Source organism: Lynx canadensis, chromosome A2 (genome assembly GCF_007474595.2).
Source record: "Lynx canadensis isolate LIC74 chromosome A2, mLynCan4.pri.v2, whole genome shotgun sequence".
NCBI classification, from domain to species: Eukaryota; Metazoa; Chordata; class Mammalia; order Carnivora; family Felidae; genus Lynx; species Lynx canadensis.
In genome coordinates this window covers 139,072,633-139,095,752 of record NC_044304.2, presented here as the reverse complement: position 1 = coordinate 139,095,752, position 23,120 = coordinate 139,072,633, and the positions used below count along the sequence as shown (strand labels likewise).

The 23,120-nt window shown below is 37.4% G+C and overlaps 1 protein-coding gene across 4 annotated transcripts in view; it reads right to left on the bottom strand.

The window, feature by feature from the left end:
- The window catches only part of PTPRZ1 (protein tyrosine phosphatase receptor type Z1), a 191,662-nt gene that overhangs the window by 120,579 nt on the left and 47,963 nt on the right, over positions 1-23,120 (bottom strand). For all 4 annotated transcript variants that reach the window (XM_030308309.1, XM_030308310.1, XM_030308311.1 and 1 more), the window contains exon 2: positions 15,547-15,612. In XM_030308309.1, coding sequence (XP_030164169.1) covers positions 15,547-15,612 — 66 coding nt within the window. The remainder of the gene's footprint in view (positions 1-15,546; positions 15,613-23,120) is intronic.

Below are 23,120 nucleotides of genomic sequence, written 5' to 3'. Positions count from 1 at the left end.
TAAACTAACCGGCATTTCTCGCTTCTGTAAACCTGCTTGCTTAGCACATTCCCCACCTACCCTACCCCCTTCCCCCTTCCCCCTTTTTTCCTCCCGCCACAAGTAACGGACAAAGCCTTCCCGCCAAAGGACAGACAAGGGACGCCCAATCAGAGAACAACAAATGTCCTTACTTTAAAATCAACTAATCAGGCCCCTCATAATTTGAAACCTCCCCTGTGCTATTTGTCTCTGTCTATAAAAACGCTGTACCAACCCTGATCGTGGCCTCTTGCGTCACCGGCGACGAGTGCGCAGAGGACCAGGTTCGAACCTGCAATAAACGACCCTTGCCGCTTGGCTTTGACTTACGACTCTGGTGGACTTTTGTGGGAGGTTTCGGAACTTCGGGCATTACAATCTGACAGATGTTTTAGATTTTTTTCTCAATTTCTATGGACAACTATTAAAATTTTCAAAAATATTCCCCAGGGTGAGAGACTAAATTCCAAGAAAAATACAGCCCAATGATGGAAAATATAATTTGTATGTGTAGCAGTAAAATAATTTCTCCTGTGGAGTTGACACTAAGTGGCTTGAAAAGTGGGCAACTAACCTGAGTTACTTAACTCCAAACAGCTGCTACAGAAAGGAATGAATAACAACCTTTACTAAAAAGAAGTCCAGAAATATTTCTATCCTATTTTATAAGTTCTGAAGGTAGCACTAATTTATATTACCAACATCCCCCCCCCCAAAAAAAAAAGTGGAGAAAATCATTATTAAGAAGAGAGTTTAGAAGGACTGTAACACCAGACTTTGGAAAGAAGAAAAGAGACAGGAAGGAAGAACAGAGGAACTGATAACACAATCTTGTTATCACCAGGACCCAGGAGCTTTAGAAGGCAGGTCAATAAAAAGTGATTTTATTTATTTATTTTTTTTAATTTTTTTTTTTCAACGTTTATTTATTTTTGGGACAGAGAGACAGAGCATGAACGGGGGAGGGGCAGAGAGAGAGGGAGACACAGAATCGGAAACAGGCTCCAGGCTCTGAGCCATCAGCCCAGAGCCTGACGCGGGGCTCGAACTCACGGACCGCGAGATCGTGACCTGGCTGAAGTCGGACGCTTAACCGACTGCGCCACCCAGGCGCCCCAATAAAAAGTGATTTTAAAAAGGTTTCCAAAAAAAATATTCCTTGGAAATTGCTAGAGATAAATGTGTCTAGAATAATTCAAGATAAAGATAGCTTGCAGCCAGGCTCACAAGTAAGGGATTCCCACTGGACCTACCTAGCCAAGGAACTTCCCTATGTCAGGAAAGAGGCCCCTGTCTAGCTGAGCAAATTAATGTAAGCTGTATTAGCAATTGTTCAATTACCTCCCCCTCTGCTGATACAGACAGAGGGTTTCCAAAATAGCGAAAATTGAAAATTGCGTTATCATATAACGTTATTATATACTAAATGGAAGCTGTAACATTATTTCATATTAATGTATCATAGCTGGAGAACTCAAGCACTTTCAATATTAATCTATTCATGAATATGCTCTCTTTTTGACTCTATCATTCATTCATTCATTCATTCATTCCACAAACTGAAGCAATATAAGGAGAGACCAATCTAGATTCTGGATACCACAGTATAAGATTTCCCAGACCAGTGGCAGCAAGACCACCTGAGAATTTGTTAGATATCCAATGTGTAGCCTCCACCTCAGGTTTACTGAGTCAGAAATCCTGGAAGTCAGACCTAGCAATCTTATTTTAGTAAGCTCTCCAGGTAATTCTGAGGCACACTAAAGTTTAAAACCACTGTTACAGGTTCCAGAGGGTCTATATTTAATGTTCTCTTTATTCTTTACCATTGTAACTGTTCCTTTGGTAATTTTATTTTCAAAAAAAGGAGCAGAATGTAAAAGTTTTGGAGCACTCCAATTAAGAAAATGGGATTCCTTACTAATCCGGTATTTTATTTTTTTTTTAAGTGTTATTTAAATGTATAGCATTTTCACATAGATTGTTACAAAAAGTTATTTTTACTTGACCTATGTTCACATACTAGGACCAAACATACACTAAAGAACTATCTGTGATAACTTAGCATGAATCTTAACGCTAGGAAACATAATTTTTTAATGATAATCTACAACATACAATCTTTCAAAGGTGTAAGAATTTTAACATGTCTTGTAATCTATCCTAATGCAGTCCAAATATGGTGAGAAACTTCTATATATCTGGCAAAGTTTAACATTTATCCGGCCAACAGCTGCTTGCTATGTAATTGCTTAAAATTAGGAAATTGAAAAGTGGTGTGATAAATCTACTTAAGGCCAAATATTAATTAGGATTAAATAAATATAGTTCCTTAGATCTCTGTGGTATCTAATCTATATAAACATCTTGCAGCGATGACTCATAAATGATTAAACAAAGACCAGACAGATTAGAGGAATTTGCATCATATGCCAGGACTTAATTTTCTACTCAATTTACTTTTACAAACGTTGATGGCATAAAAACATGTCAATAGGACTTAGATTTTAAATCAAGCCTTCTTTCTTATACTTAAACATGAACAAGCAATTACCATGAATGGAAGGAGTAGAAGAGTTATTATAATTTACCGATTCATGCACGTTTGGGGATAAAAGATCATAACTAAAAGCCATAGAAACTTCTCCTTTAATCTACTCTGAAACCACATAAACATATCCCAAACTGGGATGTGTTCTTTCTTTGTTATCTCCATAGAAATTAGAGATGTAATTATTCTGCTAAAAGAAAACAATAGAGGCTGTTCTCTACAGATTAACTGAACTGTTCTCCTTTCAAAAGAGAATGAACTCTAGCATGTCAATACAGACTCACTTAGAAAATGGTGCACTGGGGTGGGGAATCCTTTGATCTACAGGTCAGCAACACTGTCACTGGATGTGGAGAAGAATTTGGGCTCCAGGGGTGGGTGACTGTTCTGAAGCACATTTGGAGGGCATATCAAGGCTACAGGTTACCTGCATAATTGTTCCGACTTTTTAAAAAAACTATACTTTCTGGTAAATGATGTAGAAAATGTGACTGAGCTGGCAGTGATTCAGACAATCAACTATGAGAAATTGATTCTCACTGAACTGGGATAATGATCCCAGATTGTGGAGATTGTGAAATGAATGTGAAGTGAGTACAATGTGTCATAGCAGAGAAGAAAATCAAGTTGTGTGGTGCTTTAAGTGCCCTCAGTGGTATCCTGGCCAGGTGAAGTCCGGGTGAAATGCAAATGTACCATGATATGACCATTTTTTTAGAGAATATTATCTATTTCCACATTGTAATTTATTACCTACCCTTTAAGGATAAAGATGACTAATACAGTATTTCTGACCTTATTAGTCAGTAAAGACGTTCACCTGCTACAGTCATGTTGAAACAGGTCCAGATATAGGCCCCTCAGATCCATAACACATTAGACCTTTACAGAGTGAGAAAATACAAAGGGACAGAAGTCGTTCTGTGATGGTAAACCAACTTGTTGATCCCCTGGAGAATAAAAGTAATTTAAATAGGTTTATGTTATATTAAATAAACATTTAAGCTCCCTTTTCTCCAACGCAATTACAAAACAAATGTGTTTAGTGTAGATAAGCTAGAAGATACAGAGGAGCAAAGAGATGCAGTAAAAGGCATCTGCAATTCCCCTTTTTAGAAGTGGCCGCTCCTAATACATTCCTTAAAATGTGTCTACAGGCAGGGGTGCCTGAGTGGCTCAGTTGGTTGATTTCAGCTCAGGTCATGATCTCACCATCGTGAGACTGAGCCCTGCATCGCGCTCTGTACCGAGGATGGATGCTGCTTGGGACTCTCTCTCTCCCTTTCTCTCTCTGCCCTGCCTCCACTCATGTGCCCGTTTGTGCATGCACAATTTCTCTCTCTCTCAAAATAAATTAATTAAAAAAAAAGACACTTGCATAAAACAAAAAGAGACCATGTCAAACACAAGGGCTTGGGAGCCAGCATTTTTTAATATCTACACAAAAACTCAAAGATCTAACAGCTTTATGCCTAGGTTATCAGTCACATCCCTGAAACAAAGCAATCAGATGTGGCAGGGGATTCTCAGGCAAGAGCAGTGGAAGTCAAAACTCAGGCTCAAGTTTCCAGGCTTCTGCTTGATTTGTGATTCTGGGCAAGTAAGTGACTTCATCTCTGTTTTTCCACTTGTAAAATGAAAACACTGTCTTCTCAGCTTTGTTTATTCATGCCATAAACACTTACTGACCACATCCCACACGCCGTGTCCCTGTGTTATGTGTCCCTAAGAGGGGGAACAGGGATAGTATGTGAAAGTGAGGGATCCTCACTGGCCTGGGGGCAGGAGGAATCAGGAAGGCTTCGCTTTTGGAAGGAATTATGGGGGTTAGTATTCAGGCAAAACAGTGAGGAAGAATTAGAATCAGAGAGCCCTGCTGTTAAAAGCCCTGCTGTTGCCTGTATGGCGACAGGCAAAGGATAAGAAAATTATGGGGGATGGATGTATGGGCTGGAACCAGATCATGAGAGTCACTGTATGCTACACTAAAGAGTCCATCTTTCATTCTGTAGGTGACAGGGAGCAACTAAAGAGATTTAAACAGGAAAGTAATATCAGCACAGCTGTCCTTTACAAAGATAGCAGTGTGATGGATATACACCTGGTATAAAACAAGTTTCTGAATATTGCAGAAGATTTGTCTGACTTTCATATCTTTATTGAGCACTTTGTATGTACCAGGTACCATTCTAAGTGTTTTGTATATATGAACTCATTTAATCACTGACGCCCCCTTTGAGGTGGGTACTATTATTATCTCTTTTTGCAGATGGGAAAACTGAAAAGAAGCAAAGTCTATGGAGTCCAGATTTGAAACCAAGCATTTAGATAGTCCAACCCCAGAGCTTGTCCCCCATCAGACATACTAGCATAAGAACCCCCACTGAAATGTGCTTCCTTAGAATATGGCCAGTTCCATAATCTTGTCACTGAGAACTCCCTGCAAAGTCATGTGACAGTGTTGATTAGTCCTATCTTCTTGAAACTCTCACTTGGATCCTATAAAACCTCCCCTTCCTCATACTTGTCTCTCTCTCTCTCTTTTTTTTTTAAACCTTATTTATTTATTTTGAGGGGGGGAGGGGCAAACAGAGAGGGAGAGAGAGAATCCCAAGCAGGCCCCACGCTATCGGCGCAGTATGATGTGGGGTTTGATCTCACGAATGAGGAGATCATGACCTGAGGTGAAATCAAGAGTCGGATGCTTGACTCACTGAGTCACCGAGGCACCCCTACTCATATTTGTCTTCTTTTGGTCTCTCTCACTGGTCCCTCTTCTTCAGTTTATTAACTAAAATGTTGATATAATACCCTGCCTCATATTCCTTAATACAAATAAGTCAATAACTAAAAATATAAGTCTTTGTCAGTCAAAATATGGTGCAAATTTTATTACCCAGAATTTTGGACAACCCAAGAATACCAGCTAAATCAGAATTAGTTCTAAGAATTTTGTCTCAACACATCCCTAGTTTTCTGTCCCAAAGGCAGAAGAATATGCAAGACTTCTCAATCACACAGGTTAACAAAGCTGCCCCCTTTACCTAGAATAATCTTTTACCCATGTTGGCTTAGTTCCTACTTATGTTTGATCTCAATTTAAAATACCTTTCTTTGGGAAGCTGCCCTTGAACCCCTGAAGCTATGTAGGAGTCCCTAGACCTTGTGTCACCACAATCTACTACTGGACATTTATCATACTTTGTAATTGTTACTGTCACCATGCTTGTTGTGATTGCTTTCATTCTTCACTGCATCCCCAGAGCCTGGCACAGGACCGGCTCATGTTGTATACTAATATAAGTATTAGTTAATTAAACTAAATGATCTCAAAACATTCAGGTAGGAGGCAAGAAATCAACCACTTCATATTCTAACACAGATCAACTGAAGCTAAAAGTCTTCTCAAGGATATGGGAGGGTATTATATGCATAAATGTAACTGATCTTCAAGAACAAACTTCTGGGGTTTTGAAAAAGAAAGACTATATGTTACCTATACAAAATTACTACAAGCAGCTCTTCCTTCCTAGGGATGCTCATTAAAACATGAGAGGACAGGAACCACACGTATAAAAAGCTACATTAGTCATTCCCAGTGTAGAGATAATCTAGTTTAGCACATGCCAACTTCTGGATTTGCTCTGATGCTCATTCTGGGTGACTCTGCTATTGCTTCCATTTCCAGGAAGCAGAGGGCTTCAAAGTAAAGCCTTTGCTGTTTTCCGTTAATTACGATTTATAGCTGCTTCTCATATACTAGAATTTGCTCTGAACCCACACCACAATGTTTTTGTGTATCCCTATTAGTTGCAAGAAAGATTTGCGTTTGGTTCCCTAAAATTATGTTATGCTATTCCTCCCAGGTGAAATTAATTCTGTGTCCCAATGAGGCTGAAAGAAGTAGGGTAAAAACGACTATTTATTGGGATCTCTGTGTGAAGCTCTACTTTAGGCATGGAGATACAATGAAAAACATAAAGCTTTGCTCTAGTAGAAGCCTTGTTCTCTGTTTCCCCCACCCTTAGTTACTTGGTTACATTATTAGAAAAATACTCACAAACTATTACTGAAATGAAAGTAGATCACAGAGCAGTATATATAGTAAGAGGTCATACAATGTCAGAAGGGGAAATTAGGAAAGACAAATAGACATTAAAAATAAGAAACAATTCAGGGCACTCGGGTGGTTCAGTCAGTTGGGCGTCCAACTGTTGATTTCGGCTCAGGTCATGATTTCATGGTTCATGGGTTCCAGCCCTGCACTGGGCTCTGACAGTGTGGAACCCACTTGGGATTCTCTCTCTCCCTTTCTACCTCTGCCATTGCCCCACTCATGCTCACTCTCTCTCAAAATAAATAAATAAACTTAAAAAATAAATAAAAGACAATTCTTACTGAATATCAGGAAGAGACTTCTCCCCCTCCTTTCCTTAGAGTGTTAACTTTAGAAAATGTCACCGTAAGAAGTACTTTAGCCTCTCCTTGAAATATACATAAATTCTTCCGAAAACTTGGTAAGTCTTTGTCAGCTTTATGATCTGGGAATGTCTTTCTCAAAAATCTGGGAGCCATATTTGATGAAGTGTAAAGGTCCAGGAAGATAACACCTCTATGCTTAATTTCTATGGGAAGGTAGGAGCCTAATTTTGGTGGATGCCTGGTTCCAAGTTGCAAAGCTACCTCCTATCATAGGGATATGAGGTTTGCTTTTCCTCCTGAGACAGCCAATAATAAACTAACACATGTAGTCACTCCAATTACCAGATAAAATCAGGACGAACTACATGTGACCAAACTTGCTATCAAGTCTTTAATTGAAGACTAGTCATTGATTGTCTTGAAAACATGCATGTAATGGGTTGTATCTGCTTGGCTATATAAGGGGATGAGATTCCTTTTTGTTTCTGCAACCTCCTAGTAGACTGTCTTGATGTGTATCATATTCTGGTTTAATGCTTATTCAATAATAAAACTGTTTTCTTTCTCTACTATCTTTATAAAAAGGATTTCTGGGTTGGGAGATTTTGTTTTTAATTATATTTCCCCAACAGAGGACATTAATAGCAGTTATATCTGGAGGATGAAATCCCACCTATCTAAAATATATATTTATTTAAATTAAATTTAAATATTTGTGTATTTATACAAATATATTTATAAATATAAGTATTTTTAAATATATTTGTTATATTTATATTGTGTGTGTGTGTGTGTGTGTGTGTGTGTGTGTGTAGTTTAGAGAGAGATTGCAAGAGGGGTAGAGAGAGAGAGAGAGAGAGAGAGAGAATCTTAAGCAGACTCCATGCTCAGCTCAGAGCCCAGAGCCTGGGCTCTATCCCCAGACCCTGGAATCATGACCTGAGCTGAAATCAAAAGTTGAATGCTCAACCAACTGAGCCACACAGTTGTACTTTAAATATTTATGTATAAGTCAATGTATATTTATATATAAAAATTACATATATATGCTGTTTTCTTAATTGATCATGTATTACTTCATAATGAGAAATAAATGCAGTGGTTTTCATTTTGGGGGAAAATACCAAATTGGCACTTAGGATACTCATTAAGGTAATGGCTCAGATTTCTACACTTCATAGATCTCATCATGGGGGAAATTGATCAGAAAGGCATCTACAGTCAAATCACACTTGGTGTCCTCAGCCTGGGTAAGGTCTCCTCTTTATCCCATTTGTCAAAAAAAGTTATTCTGTTAAATTAGAGAACCCAACAGCATCCCCTAAGGGAATAAAGTTTAGCCCGTATAGACAAGATTCTGATTTTAAGTCCAAAGTTGCCGCTCCTTGTCTAGACCACCAATCACCACCCTGGCCATGGCGGCTGCTTGACTGAACTGGATGCCTGGTCTACCACACTGCCTGCCTTGGAACCCCTGGGGTTTTCCTCTTCTCATTTCTTGCTCTTTGTGAAGGAGCCCCGCAATGGAGTTGCATGGGCTCTTTGTTTCCAGCCTGCAGGCATTTAAGAAGCAGGGAGGCTCTGGGTAGGGAGTGGCCCAGCAAAGCAGCCAGGAGCATCCCAGGGAACCCGGAACCTGCTCTCACTGATACTGCTCTGCACCCAGCTTCTGCTGCCAGGTTTCTTTTCAGTCACAATTGCTTCTCAGGGGCTCCCTATTGCCTCTCTTTAGGTTCTGGCTTCCATTTGGCCCACCTTCCCTAGGTTATCAGACACTGTTTTGAACCCTAACTCTAAATTGGTTTCAAGTTCCCTTCCCTTTTCATGGAATCTTAGGCTTATACAGTTTGAGGAATGAATCTGAATAGCTGTTAAAAGTGTCTCAGAATTGGGGTGCCAGGGTGGCTCAGTCGGTTGAGCATCCAGCTCTGGCTCAGGTCATGATCTCACAGTTCGTGGGTTCAAGTCCCGTGTCAGGCTTTGCCCTGACAGCTCAGAGCCTGGAGCCTGCTTTGGATTCTGTGTCTCCCTCTCTCTGCCCTTTTTCCCACTTGTGCTTTCTGTCTCTCTCAAAGATAAATAAACATTTAAGAAAAAAAATGTCCCAGAATATTCTGTAACAGTTAAGAAGTTCCTTGCACAGTCTACAACACTTCGCAGGCTGGCGTGTCAGAGGCCACAAAGGACCTCTAAAATTCTCTGCATTTCAGCCAGGAAAAGTCCCAGCCCTGGCTTCGTTCCAGGGTCCCTTACTTGAACAAAACAGTGCATGGTTAAAGCAGAAACTTGGTATTCATAGGTAGCAGGAAAGAGAGACAGCCATACAGATACATATATATATTCAATGGAAAAGGAAATAAAATCAGTGAGTTCTAAACATATCTGAATAGATTTGAAAATAATTTCTGTAATTCTGTGCTTCAGTCATAAAGATATAGTTCATTTAATATAAAATCCTTCTGAGTATAAGAAATGAGTCATTTACATACTTTTTATCTTTTTGTTCTTTGAAAATCCTTGGTTTAAACAGTTGGAATTACCATAGACAAAAAAATAGGAAACTAAGTAAGTCTTGCACTTTGCCTTTACTGATTCATAAAATAGGAGGATGACATAGGTCAAGTTAAAATACTTGTAATGGTATTTTGCCTAAAAGTTGAAAACATTTAAGTGAACTTTGTGTGATAGCACAAACTATAGCTTAATCTCAGATTTTTTTTTAATAACGATGTAATACTCTCTCTCTTTTTAAAATATTTTTTAAGTTTTTTTTTTTTTTTTCGGAGAGAGAGAGTATGAGCAGGAGTGGGGCAGAGAGAGAGGGCGAGAGAGAGAAAATCCCACACAGACTCCATGCTGTCAGTGCAGAGCACGATGCAGGGCTCGAACCCATGAACCGTGAGATCATGACCTGAGCCAAAACCAAGAGTCAGATGCTTAACAGACTGAGCCACGCAGGCACCCCAATACTCTCTTTCAAGACTCTAGACACTGTCAGCAGGGAGCAGTTATGAGTCTGCACCACAGAATCTATGCAATTTCAACTGTAGTCACCAGGGAATACTCATTAGTATACGGTTGTACTATTAGATAAATTTAGCAACGATTATTTAATTGTGACACTATTCTGCATCCATGTCTATTTTTTCAATTGTATACTAAGTGATAGTTGTATATAAATTAATTCTGAATTTTAGATCATTTAACTGAACTCTATTCATTTTTTGGAGTGAGGAATACTCTACTTACACATTTAGTATAAGGAAAGTTTGCCTAGCATATAAATCTTAAACTTTTAAAAATATGCAGATGATAGGAAACACCTGTCTGTAACACGCATTCAAGCCAATCAACTCCGAAATCCTCTTGTGACATTATCAGATACACCCAGACTTGTTTAATCTGTTTAGGTTCAAGTTAAGACACTGTCAAATCATCATCACTTGGATTTGTAGTATACTTGCTCAGTGAGATTTCCTATGACAATGGGAAACATATATTCAATCTATGTACAGTTAAGCATGACATTATTAAAAACTTTTTACTGGTAAGAAAACTGAAATACAGAGCAGTGAAGCAGCCTGACCTGTCTACCTGTCAGTGATGTCCAGAAAGCCTGATGCTACGGTTGGTTGTCTGTGACACCCTCTGCCTCAACTCAGCCAAGCAGAGACCCTACATTCTGACTGTTGAAAACACAAGACTGTGGTTCTTGTCCAGACACCCTGCCCTTCTTAGCTAAAACTAAAATAAGTTGAAGACATTGATTTCAACAAAGTTATATAAAAAAAAAAAAAAAGCACAATCCAAACAGTACACACTAAGATGTGAAAGTCTCCTGGCTCCTATGGCCTTCCATAGTCCCATTCCTCAAGGGTCACCACGGATGTGTCTCTTTCCAGACCTTCTATTCGTGTATAAACATATAATTTTTTGTAGAAATGCTATAATGCTATGCATGGAGTTCTGGAACTTGCTTTTTCATTCCTAAGTTGAAAATGAGACATGAACAGTCTGTTTAATATAAGAAGTGATGAAACAAAAAAGAAAATATAGTATGTTAAAAAGATATTTCAGATTCTAGAAGTAAAGAACGGCCTGGACGAGCCAGAAATCAGCCGCTACTCTACACGGATTCAAATTTCCCTTCAGGTTACATTTGGCCTACTTTCGTCTAGGTTAAGAGAAGAAAATGCTAAAACCCTACTATGTCTAAAAATAAATGCCAAACATCTAACCACATTATACACCACCTTATATTATGGCTCTTTTGTTTTCCATAAGTAGTATCTTCTAGTCGACATATTTCTTGGAATGGAAATGCTATTTAGACAGAATATTATATTTAAGGAAACAACAAATTCAGTGTTTAAAGCCTCTTTCACTGTGGTGTATTCAGCCAAGTGTCTAATACGGACTCTTGTGTGGCCTTTCTTGCTTTTATCCAATGCAACTCTTCAGCTAAAGCTTTAAAGGTGTCTAGGTTTAAGAACACTTGAGATGTATCAATATAAAATTTTCAATTTCAAGTTCCTTTAAAGTATGATAAAAGGAAGCAACAGAATATTCTTTAAAGTCCAGGAAATAAAGATTATATTTCAATTGTGACTACTTCTAAGAATGAAATCCATCCATTTCTGGTGATCTTACTGCTTCAAGTTGCAAAGGTCTAAGAACACAAACAGAAGGAAAATGTGTTTTCTTTGAGAACAGCTGACACACAATATTTCCTTAGTCAGGTGTATAACATAGTGATCCCACGACTATATACATTATGCTATGCTCACCACAAGTGTGTAGCTACCACCTGTCACCATGTAACGCTATTACAAATCGTTGATTGTATTCCCCACGCTGCATCTTTCAGCCCTGTGACTTCTTCATCCATAACTGGAAGCCTGTTTCTCCCACTCCCCTTCCCCATTTTGCCCATCCTCCTACCCCTCTCCTCTCTGGCAACCATTAGTTTGTTCACAAACAGAAGCAAAATCTTAACATCTCATGTAATTGAGGGCTGTGTGTTCATGATATCAAAAGAAAACCAAATGACTCATTTATTTTCACTGAACTCTCTTTTTTTTAGGCATTGTCATAGAAAACTTGAGGTTAATAGAAAAAAGGAAATTCATTTTCTGAAATCCTTAAATACAGCCACTATGGAAAGAAGAAGATTTTAGTGCTGACATTCCCAGATTTACCATTCACTCTTTTATAGCACAGTGGCAAACAAACCTTGCTCACCTTCTTATAATAACTTTAAAAATGGGATTGTCAGCTGTATTTACCAACCCTGTCATTTCCCAGCATAATTATAGCATACATCCTGAATGGAAAAGTTGTTTTTAATCTATGTAAAAAAAACACAACTGCAAGAAGACTACCTTCTCCTCCCCTCCCACCCTCTATTTCTCTACCCATCTGATAGCCAACAGGGATTTGTATTGTGTCTTCACATAATTGTGTAATCCTTCATAAACAACCTTAGCTGTAATGATTCCATTTTGATAATGTTTGATACTTGCCGTATGGCAATTTTTAAATGGCTTACAGTAAAGCTAGGCACTCTCTTACCGGCATGTTACAATTTTCTTAGTAATTTTTACTAATAGAATTCTATATGTACAAATGTTCAAGGGCAAGTCCTTCCTTCTGAGATTGCACCTAACCTGACAAATTTAAGTGACAAAACAGATGGAACAGAAACATATAAGCTGTTATGAACAAAACTAGGACCAAAATGTAGTCAGAACCAATTTACCCAGGCCATTCATAAGATTAGTTACATTTAAGAATCTTAAAACTAACTTATACTGAAATTTTACACAGTATGGTTTTTCAGATTCCAGGTAGAATAATAAGGATAGAAAGGGAAAACACTACCAAGTTTTAACTACTTGTATTTAAAATAAAAAGACATAATAAACTTTACAGTGAAAAATTGACATTTTAAATGCTTGGCTTCAGTGTGCTCTACTTGGGAGAGACATGTTCTTTTGGATAATGGCTTTCATTTGTTTTTGTTTTCGTTGTGACACCCCAAGAATTCATAGAGCATAATTAATCCACACTCAGTTTGAGCTAAGCAGTTGTAAAATGTCCTCATCTACAGCTCTTTCTAGTCTCTTTCTAGGATCTTCAAATATTCTAGGAACAGATAATTTTTCAAACCAATGAGAAGCACCAATGCAAGTAGAGCAATCCATTCTTTAAAACTCTAATTAAAGTTTATAGCCTCACCTCAACTCTGGAATATCCCCTCTTGAGACCTATCATCCTCCTCCATTCCCCACCACCCCCCAAGCAAATAACACTACTTAAGGAGTCCACCTGTTCGATCCTTTAGGAGCAAAAGCCAATAGGACTTAAGTTATAGGTAGGATAATGACCTTGATTATAAATCAAAAAATTGTGCATTGTTTATGCATAGACCCATCAATGAAATCCTGGCTGCTCTATAAGCACCATGTCTATACACAATTAGCCTGTTAAAATGAAGCGCTTCCTCCTGAGGTAATAGGACATGCCCAGTAACATCTGCCTAAACCCACTGGTAAAACTGCTGTCTTCTTTTGACCTGGTGAGGCACATCCAGCTGCTCAAAGACCCTGGGCTGCTGAAAAATGCCCACCATTACCACTCCATACAGAGGCCCTTGCCTGGGTGAGAACTGTAACCCCCTTGCTTTCCAGGCTGTCGGTCCTCCATTTTCTAATTCCAGGTTTGGGGAGAATGGAGGATGCCCAGATAGTGACCCCAGCAAATAATTTCCAAGAGAACCAGAGAGCTGCCCATTGTGATGCCCTCTTCCATGGCTATGGAAGTACCCCAAGCATTTATAATCTTAACTAACATGTTTTGTATAATAGAAGGGGGGCAAAAATCAGTTGTAACTTTTATAAAGTACTAGGATTTTGATTTTGTAGAAAAAGAAATACAAAATGGGTTACAGGTGTCAGATACAAGGTTGCAAAGTGTATATAATGTGAATATATATTATATTTACATAACTGTTATTTATATTATATATAAAAATATATGAAATTTACCACTTCGGGGGTAATCAAACAGAACAAATTAAAACAAAGTGTCATTTTTAACCTATCAAATAGTGAAGATTTTCAAAATGACAATCATTAAATCCTGGGTAGTATTAGTAGGGTTATCACTTACTTACACTACAAATAGTGTAATCTTTCTGGAATGCAATTAAACCATAGTATCAAGAGTGTTGACAGCATTTATTTTTTTCTGCTTAGCAATTGCCTATCAAGAATTCTCTAATAAAGAAATGATAAAAAGAAAATGTATGAAAAGTACAAATGATACAAACTATCCGTCTATTCATCCATTTGTCATTGTTTATAGTAGCTTAAATATCCAAAAATAATAGATCGTCAAAAATATAATAACATTTATATATAACGGAATGTTAGGTATACATTAAGTACCATGATCATTAGGAATCATCACTGAAATGAAGAAATGTTCAAAAATAATTTCTAGAGTACATTGGATGTATAATTCTAGGTATAAAATACACAAAAATAATATAATAAAAACTGGTCTGAAAGGAATGTACCTTTTTTTTTTAAGTGAATATCCCTGGAGTGAATAAAGACTGATTTTTATATTCTTTTTTTGGTGCTTTAACATATTTGCTAAATTTTCCACAGTGAATGCAGGAATAAAAAAAGAAAAGAAATGCATGCCTATCTAGTAAATCCATCGTTCTGCTGCCCTTCATCTATAAAATAATGTCCAAGTTGGCTAGGCTCACATTAAAGTCCTTGTAATGCTATCACATCTTATCACCCAATCGTATTTCTAAAGATTGTGCAATTCAAACACCTAGTTCTGTCTCAGATGGTCACCAGGCCTGTCGTGGGCCATCTAGATTCTACTCAGGCTCTTGTCGTCAGGCCTAGAACTTCTCTCCTCTAGAGTTTCTGGTCATAACTCATGATTGTAACCATTTTAAGCCAACTTCAGATATTCATGATGGTCTAAACCAAGCCTGGCAATCATACAAAATTCATTTTAGACCCTGATTCCAATTCATTCAGCACAATAATTTAGAAGGAAGCCCCTTCTGAGAGCAAGAATCCCATCAATATTTATTAAATGAATGAAAACAACCACTACTGTAATCATAATAGCAATGGCAACTAACATTTATTGAGAGCTTTGTATTTATAAAGAGGCACTGTGTCAACTTCATTGATTTTATTTAATGCTCTGAACAATCCTCCATTTCACAGATGAAAAAAACTGAGCCTCAGGTAGGTTATGTATGTTTCCCAAGGAAGTATGTAACTGGTGTCGACTTGGGATTCAAATCCAGCTGTGTCTGATACCAATATGCTCTACGCTACCAAATTTTCTACCGGAAGGTCTACCAGAAATCATTTTGCCTATGATACATTTTTATTAATTAATCCATGAAGCTAAGTAAAAATGACGTGTTGAATTACAAAGTTTTCTTTTACATATGAAAACAGATACAAAAACAACAGAATTTTCTGTTGAATCTCATTACATAATGAAATGTTTACCTGTATAGGACCAGCCAATCTCTTCAACAAGTTTCCTTTGTTGTCTGTAGTATCCATAAGCCCAATCTACAACCAAGAAAAATCAGTTGATCAATGTGTAGAAAAATATGTGGTCCAAATGAAAATATATCAGATGCCCAAATCTTTTATCCCATAGATGGTCCTCAATTAATCCTTCCATGGCACCTTCCCAATGATTCCTCTCAATTCTGACCTCCATAATTATAGTCTCTGTTGTTCCTGTTCTAGTAGTTAGCATAAATTTTAGGGGGCACATTTAAAAAATGCTGAAGTTCAGGCAGCAACAAAGCAAGCATTCTGGGTAAAGCAGGAGCAACCTAGAGGTGTTCATCCCAAAGAAAGATGGATCAGAGAGAATAGTTTGTCCTATCTCCAAATTTTTCTTACTATTCCCTTAGTCTAATATCTAAGATCCTGTTGATTAGAGATACTTTCAGGTTTACAAACCAAGTCTGGTCCATCAATGCATCTGGGAGACCCAGAGGTTATCATGTTTTCAAAATTTGCTTCCTTTCTGCCGAAAAATGAAAGTAGCTGCCTTGAGTAAATGAGAATTTAAATGTATGTATGTTGGCTGGAAAAAAGGCTGTGTTTGACCCTGTCCATGACTTTGTCTCTTGGAAAAACCTAGATGCCCGAGTGAGGTAATACAGTAGGAAGTTTAGGCATCATAAAAGTGGATGCCTCATGACTCAGAGAGAGTAATTATAGATCAAGAACATGTGGCAAGAGGTATAGAAAAGAAAATGGGTGGAAGCCAAGGTGTCACTCTGCATAATTCATAATTTTGCCAGGAGCCATGCTTGCACTCAAAAAAATATATATATGCTATATATATATGCACACATACCATACATATAGGTATGCTATAATCTTTCTCACCATTTGGGAAAAGAACCCTATTTCTTCTTTTTCTTGCTACACAGTTGTTTTCTCTTTATTGACAATTCTCAATTTCAGGAATGCAAATATCTAAGGGCACTGAAGAAATTATTTTCCTCTTGTCCATGTTATATACTCTCTGATTAATACACCATGGTAATTAATAACTACTTAGACTAGTTCATAAAAGGTAAAAATCAGTTTGCTATCAGAAATACATATTCTGAATCTATAGATTATTCAAAACCCAAACTTACTTTTAAGAAATAAGGGTTTTGTATTTGTTTTAAAACTTTTATTGTCCATAAACATAGGTAAATATTCTATTGGCCACATAGCACATTTCAGCACATATATATTTTTTTTTTAATTTTTTTTTTCAACGTTTATTTATTTTTGGGACAGAGAGAGACAGAGCATGAACGGGGGAGGGGCAGAGAGAGAGGGAGACACAGAATTGGAAACAGGCTCCAGGCTCCGAGCCATCAGCCCAGAGCCTGACGCGGGGCTCGAACTCACGGACCGCGAGATCGTGCACATATATATTTTTATAGCAGCTATATTGAAGTATAACTTATACATCACACAATGCACCCATTGTATACAATTTTGTGGTTTTCAGTGTATTCAGAGTTGTGCAACCATCACCACGATTTTAGAACATCTTCATCATCCCCATTAGAACCTCTATAACCTTCGGCTGACACCCCCAATTCCACCCTCGTATCCCACAGGTCTAGGCAACCACTATCTAATTTGTTTCTATGGCTTTAGATATTCTAGACATTTCATATAAACAAAACCACACAATACAGCCTTTTGTGACTGGCTTCTTTTTGTGTGTTTGTTTGTTTGTTTATTTATTTGAGACGGAGGAGGGGCAGGGGGCGGAGAGAGAGAGGTGGCAGGGCGGGGGCAGGGGGGTGGTCATGGAATGTCAATCAGGCTCCACACTCAGCGCAGAGAGAGCCCAATGCGGGGCTCATTCCAGGAACCTGGGATCACGCATGACCTGAGCCGCAATCAAGAGTCGGTGGCTCAACAGACAGAACCACCCAGGCACCCTGTGACTAGCTTCTTAAATTTAGCATAATTAATGTTCTCAAGGTTCATCCGTGTTGTAGCATTTATCAGTACTTCATTCTTTCTTATTGCCTAATAGTACTCCATTGTGTGGTGACCCAGATGGCCTTAAAGTTCCCTTCAGCTTGATTAAACTTTGGACAGGCTTCTTCCTGACTCTAGGCCCCGATCCTATTTTTCTTAGAGCATTTAGTTTAGAAAACTTTGTAACTGTAAATTCCTTCTCTGCCCCTTTGAGATGTAAATCTTTTTTTAATAGCCACCTGCCAATTTTACAACCAAGAATGTACTACTCAAGAACATGGAACCATCTCTTTTGTTTTTTGGGTTTTTTTTTTTTTTTATTTAGTTTTGAAAGAAAAGAGTGAAGGAGGGGCAGAGAGAGAGCGAGGTGAGAGAGGATCCCAAATTGGCTCTGCATTGTCAGGGCAGAGATCCATCTCATGAACGGTGAGATCATGACCTGAGCCAAAATCAAGATGCTAACCAACTGAGCCACAAAGGCGCCCTGGGAACCATCTCTCTGAAAGGAAATAGGGCCTTATCACCCAGTTTCTATGAAAGGGTAGGAGCTTAACTTTGGTGAGGTGCCTTGCTCCAAGGTGCAAAAACTACCTCCTGTCATGAAGATATGAGTTTATTTTTCCTTTGGATAAAGCCAGCTGGCAAGCAAAACGGCTTATGGCTTCCTGCTAATATCCTGCTCTGCTGTTCCACTGGGGGCTCAACATCAGCCATTAAAAAACCTTTTCCCTTCTATTTCATCAAGTTGGGTTCTGACTTGGTTCTAGCCTCTCTCTCCACTGCAAGAGCCTTGACTAAAGTCTCCCTTACTCGTTTAACTTTGTCCTGTAAAATTTTTGTTTTGACAATGGATATACCCCATTTTATTTATCCATTCATCAACTGAAGGATACTTGGGTTGTTTATTCTTTTTGGCCATTATAAGTAGAAGTATTAATATTCATGCATATGTTTGTTTTACCACTTAAAAAGTAAATATTAGGTTCATAATTTATTTTTCAAATACAGTTGTCCAATAAAATTGTAGTCATTTAAGGTTAAGTTCTGAGAACAAGTGTTTCTTCATGATCAAGGAATATATACAGTTAGATGTTAGAATGGGCCTCAGAGGTCATTTGACTGAGACTTTAACAGTTTACAAAAGAAATAATAATTCCTGGAGATAAGGTACTTTATTCACAAAAAAATGTAAATGATTTGCACAGGTGGTAAGTGGCAAAAATGGAAACAATAATGCATGGCTCCTGTCTCCTACTCCAGAAACTTCCCCAATATCAAGGGTCCCAAACAATCTTGAGTTATTGGTTACTCTCTTAAGGTGTTTTGCCCGAGAAAGACCCCTATAGAATGTATGCTTTCAAGAGGAACAGAATAAAACAGTAGTCTAGAAATTAACCTGAAGAAATTATTTGGACAAATAAATTATAGAGAATTGATTATACCAGATTTGACCTGGCAATCAGTTAAATTTTTTCCTCTGAAATTTTACACTGGCCATAAGGGAAAGATGTATTGTCATTTATTACATGTTTCAAATATAAATACTTTAAAAATAAGACATTTTTGACATATGAATGCATTTTTAAGATTTCAAAAAATCAAAACCTACATTTAACCAGTAATCCATTGAAATAAATAAAACAGTAAGTGTTTGTTTTAATGATTCAGTCTAAAAGATGACAGCAAAGTATCAGCAGATTTTAGCTTTCCTTGTAGGGCTTTATCACTACACAATGAGCATTTGTCCTTCGTTTTTAATTACTTACATTAAGAAAGCTTTATTCAATACAGGATTCCCAGGTGTTGGTAGCTCTCTTCAGTTCCTTTATGTATTGTTCCCCTAATTGTTACTTCAAACAATCCGTTACACATTCATATGCTAATTACATAGTCCTTGGGCGTGAGAGAGTACCCCACTTTTAAAATTCTGCTTAGAGGTCTGATAGATGAGATGTGATAGCTTCAATGAACAAGAAAAAAGAAGCTAGGTTCACTTTTTTGTTGTTGTATTATATACTTTGAAGACCAGTAAATCCTATATGAAATGAATCTATCAAAATGCTTACACATTTTTAAATAAATTAAAATCATGAAATATAGAATGTTTTTTTATATTTATGTGAATTTCAGTTTCTTTCATTTTTACATTTTGTTTCTTTCAATTTAAAAGTATTTGCCAGGTCTGTACTGGCATGACTGTTTTGTAGTGAAAAAACTAAGAAAGAAATTTCAGGAATGAATTGTATGTGCAATATAGAAGAAAATATATATTACTAAATTTTTAAGGCTACTCTATTTGTTCTGAAAAAAATATTCTTCATAAAGTGGACTTTTACCCTGATACCAAAATTAGGAGAAATTTCAGGCAACCTGAAATGTTTGTTTCAACATATTCCATCTTTACCTATGTTGAGCACCTAAAGATATGTAAATATGTAAACGTGTGTGTGTGTGTGTGTGTGTGTGTGCCCTTTATTTTTCCTTACATTCAGATGATGAAAATGAAAGTCTACCAGATGGAAGATACAGATTAACTTAGCATTTTGTTGTTGTTGTTCAAGTTTATTTTTTTTTAAACAAGAACAAAAAATCTGGGTGTTCGTTTCCTACTAAAAATATTATAAATATTTTGAGTTATAAAAATGCCTCTGAGTTTTCCCTTACCCTAAAGAAAGTCTCTGCTTCATGTTGATTAATAATTTCACCTGCATCCTACTATATAATCTAGCAGCAGCACTCTGACCACACACACAGACACACTTTAATGCTATAAAGTGGCCAAACATATGACAGGGAGAAGAAATAGACTGGTTCTCTGAAAAAGAAGCTTCAGGTAGAAAATAATCACAGATAATGTTTGAAGACTAGGATTCTAAAACCAGGTTTCTCAAAGCAGACTTTCCCAGGGTAAATGATACTTGCATATTTCACCAAAGAACTTCAGCAGAGGAGAAAAGGGAGTTAGCTGATGACAGAAATCTGGAAAGGCAGAGAAGAAGGAACAGAATTAGAGATGAATTTTTAAAGCCCTTGAGTATCACCTTGGCAATGAAAGACTTGGGGAGAAAGATCAGAAATGTTCCAAGTGGAGGAAAAACATGTGCACTAAGAAGTGGCAAATTGTGGTACCAAAGGTTTGAAATGCCACTTGGGCTCTCCTGTGACCTGCATATAGGACACTGGGGACTTATTCTTGGTGACAGCCCACCATGATACAAGGCTCACATCAATTTTCACACTTTTTGTTCTCATCCCACTGTCTCCTCTTACCTCAATTTCTTTTGCAAAATGAAAGGAGATGGTCTGTTGAATTGATCAAAAAGTATTGCATATATTTAGTATATTTTTTAAATGTTAAAGAAGAATATTAAATAAGTAGATAAATAAATTGAATTGACGTGAAAGAGGTTGGGGGTAGGCAGGTGAAGAAAGGTAAGTAGCTGGTGGCCACTTGCAGAAGGACTTGGAAACCCCTAGGGACAACCTAGTGTCGTCAGAGCAGTAATCATCCACTACACCCTTTGGCTGTCAGACACGCAGAAGACTGAAGTGGCAGGGGGAAAACAAGATGATAGTTATAGCAGTCATAACCATTTCTTATTGAAAATAAAGTAATAAAAGACCTCTCTCAGAGAACAAACAAATTAAATCAGAAATATGAGTTCTTGTAAGCAGAGAATCAGCTTTTGACTGAAGAACACCTGTGAGCATATCACCTGGCTATGGAAAGTCCTTTATTTGTGCCGATGCTCTATTGCAAATGGCTTCTTCGGGTTGATAAGAAAGCTGAGTTTACGACCCAAGTGATCTCACCCAAAACCTTGTTTAGCTAGCTAAGGCAAAGTTTCCAGGTAGAAGTCAATCTGCCCACGAGTATAATATAGAGTCTATAAGACCACACATGGCAGACTTTTTCTATGGAAATTCCCATCATTGTATGTGAAGAATTAGTTTGCTGTCAAACTGTGTCATAATATAGCTTGTAGTTACCTATCTGGAATATAAATTTTTACTTGGTATATATGCAGACACATTTGTGAAACATAATTTAGTTAATTATGCTAATTCAGAAAATAGGCTTAAGATAGTTACAATGCAAACATTATATTTACTGTTAATCACTTCAGATGTAACCAGACTCCCTAAAAACATACTGCTTTTAAAAACACATGCATATTACTTCCCCCCTAAGTTACTTGCTTTTCTATTTCAGCTGCTTTCTAGTGTTAGAAGAAGAGTTTCATTGGTTTCTCTCCTCTGCAAAGGCTTAAAAATAAAAGTACTTTTTACAGTCTCAAAAGTTAAATTGCAATTTATTGCCAAATAGGATGGCACACGAAATCATATTGTTAAAGAGATGGAAAGAGATGTTTCTAGAGTCCAGGTGACCTCTTTATTTAAGGATAGAGTCAAAAAGATGAAAAATGTAGATACCTGAGGCACTATATGAACAAAAAAAAATCAAATGGTAAATTCTCAAAGGAGATGGAAATACTAAACATATTGATAATGTAAAAGAAGAAAGGGAGCTATTTCTTCCATATGCTTGTTTTTTTTTTAAATTTTTTAACGTTTATTTATTTTTGAGACAGAGAGAGACAGAGCATGAGCGGGGGAGGGGCAGAGAGAGAGGGAGACACAGAATCGGAAGCAGGCTCCAGGCTCTGAGCCATCAGCCCAGAGCCTGACGCGGGGCTCGAACTCACGGACCGCGAGATCATGACCTGAGCTGAAGTCGGACGCTTACCCGACTGAGCCACCCAGGCGCCCCTCCATATGCTTGTTTTAATAGACATCCAATTAAATACATATTCCTCACAGGAGTAAGAGTCTGGAGGTGAGCAGTTAGATTTTTATTGTCTCTTAACACTGAGGATGGTGTATGCTTTCACAGAGAGGATTTGTATATTGACAATATGTCTACCAAACCTATTCAAAACTTTTCAATGAAAAAAAATATTCGCAGGCTTGTCGTGGAAAAGTAGCCAGTGTTTCTTCTTATACTTAGATGAGTTTAACCTAATGTGATTTGTCTATATTCCTAAAGTTGAGGTATTTTCTGTTAAAAACATTTTAATAATTTTGACCTTCATCACACGGGCAATAATACATTCCTGTTTCAGGTAAGATAGAAAAAATAAAGATAAGCATAAATAATTGTAAAAATAATCTATAATCTTGTCTCCTAAACGTAACCATTCTTTACCATTATGCAAATATAGAAAATTTACACTTTACACAAATTGAATCACACTATTTCATTATTGGGCGCCCCACTTTTTCCACGTAATGACAAATCGCTGGTACCCTCTCAAGTTAACAAATATGATTTCATAGCATCGTAACAGTTCACTTAAAGAATTCACTGCTATTGGATATTAAAATTAAAAGTTGATTTAACTTCAGAAAATTTATTCCTTAGGCTTACATGATATGAGGAATGAAAAGTTCCCATTAAGCTAGTGTGAGCTTCACATATAACATAAAGTCTGTAGGAGACTACCACATTTCCCCCCATCAACCTTCTTCAACACCAGATAACACTAAAATGGCACAAATTCATT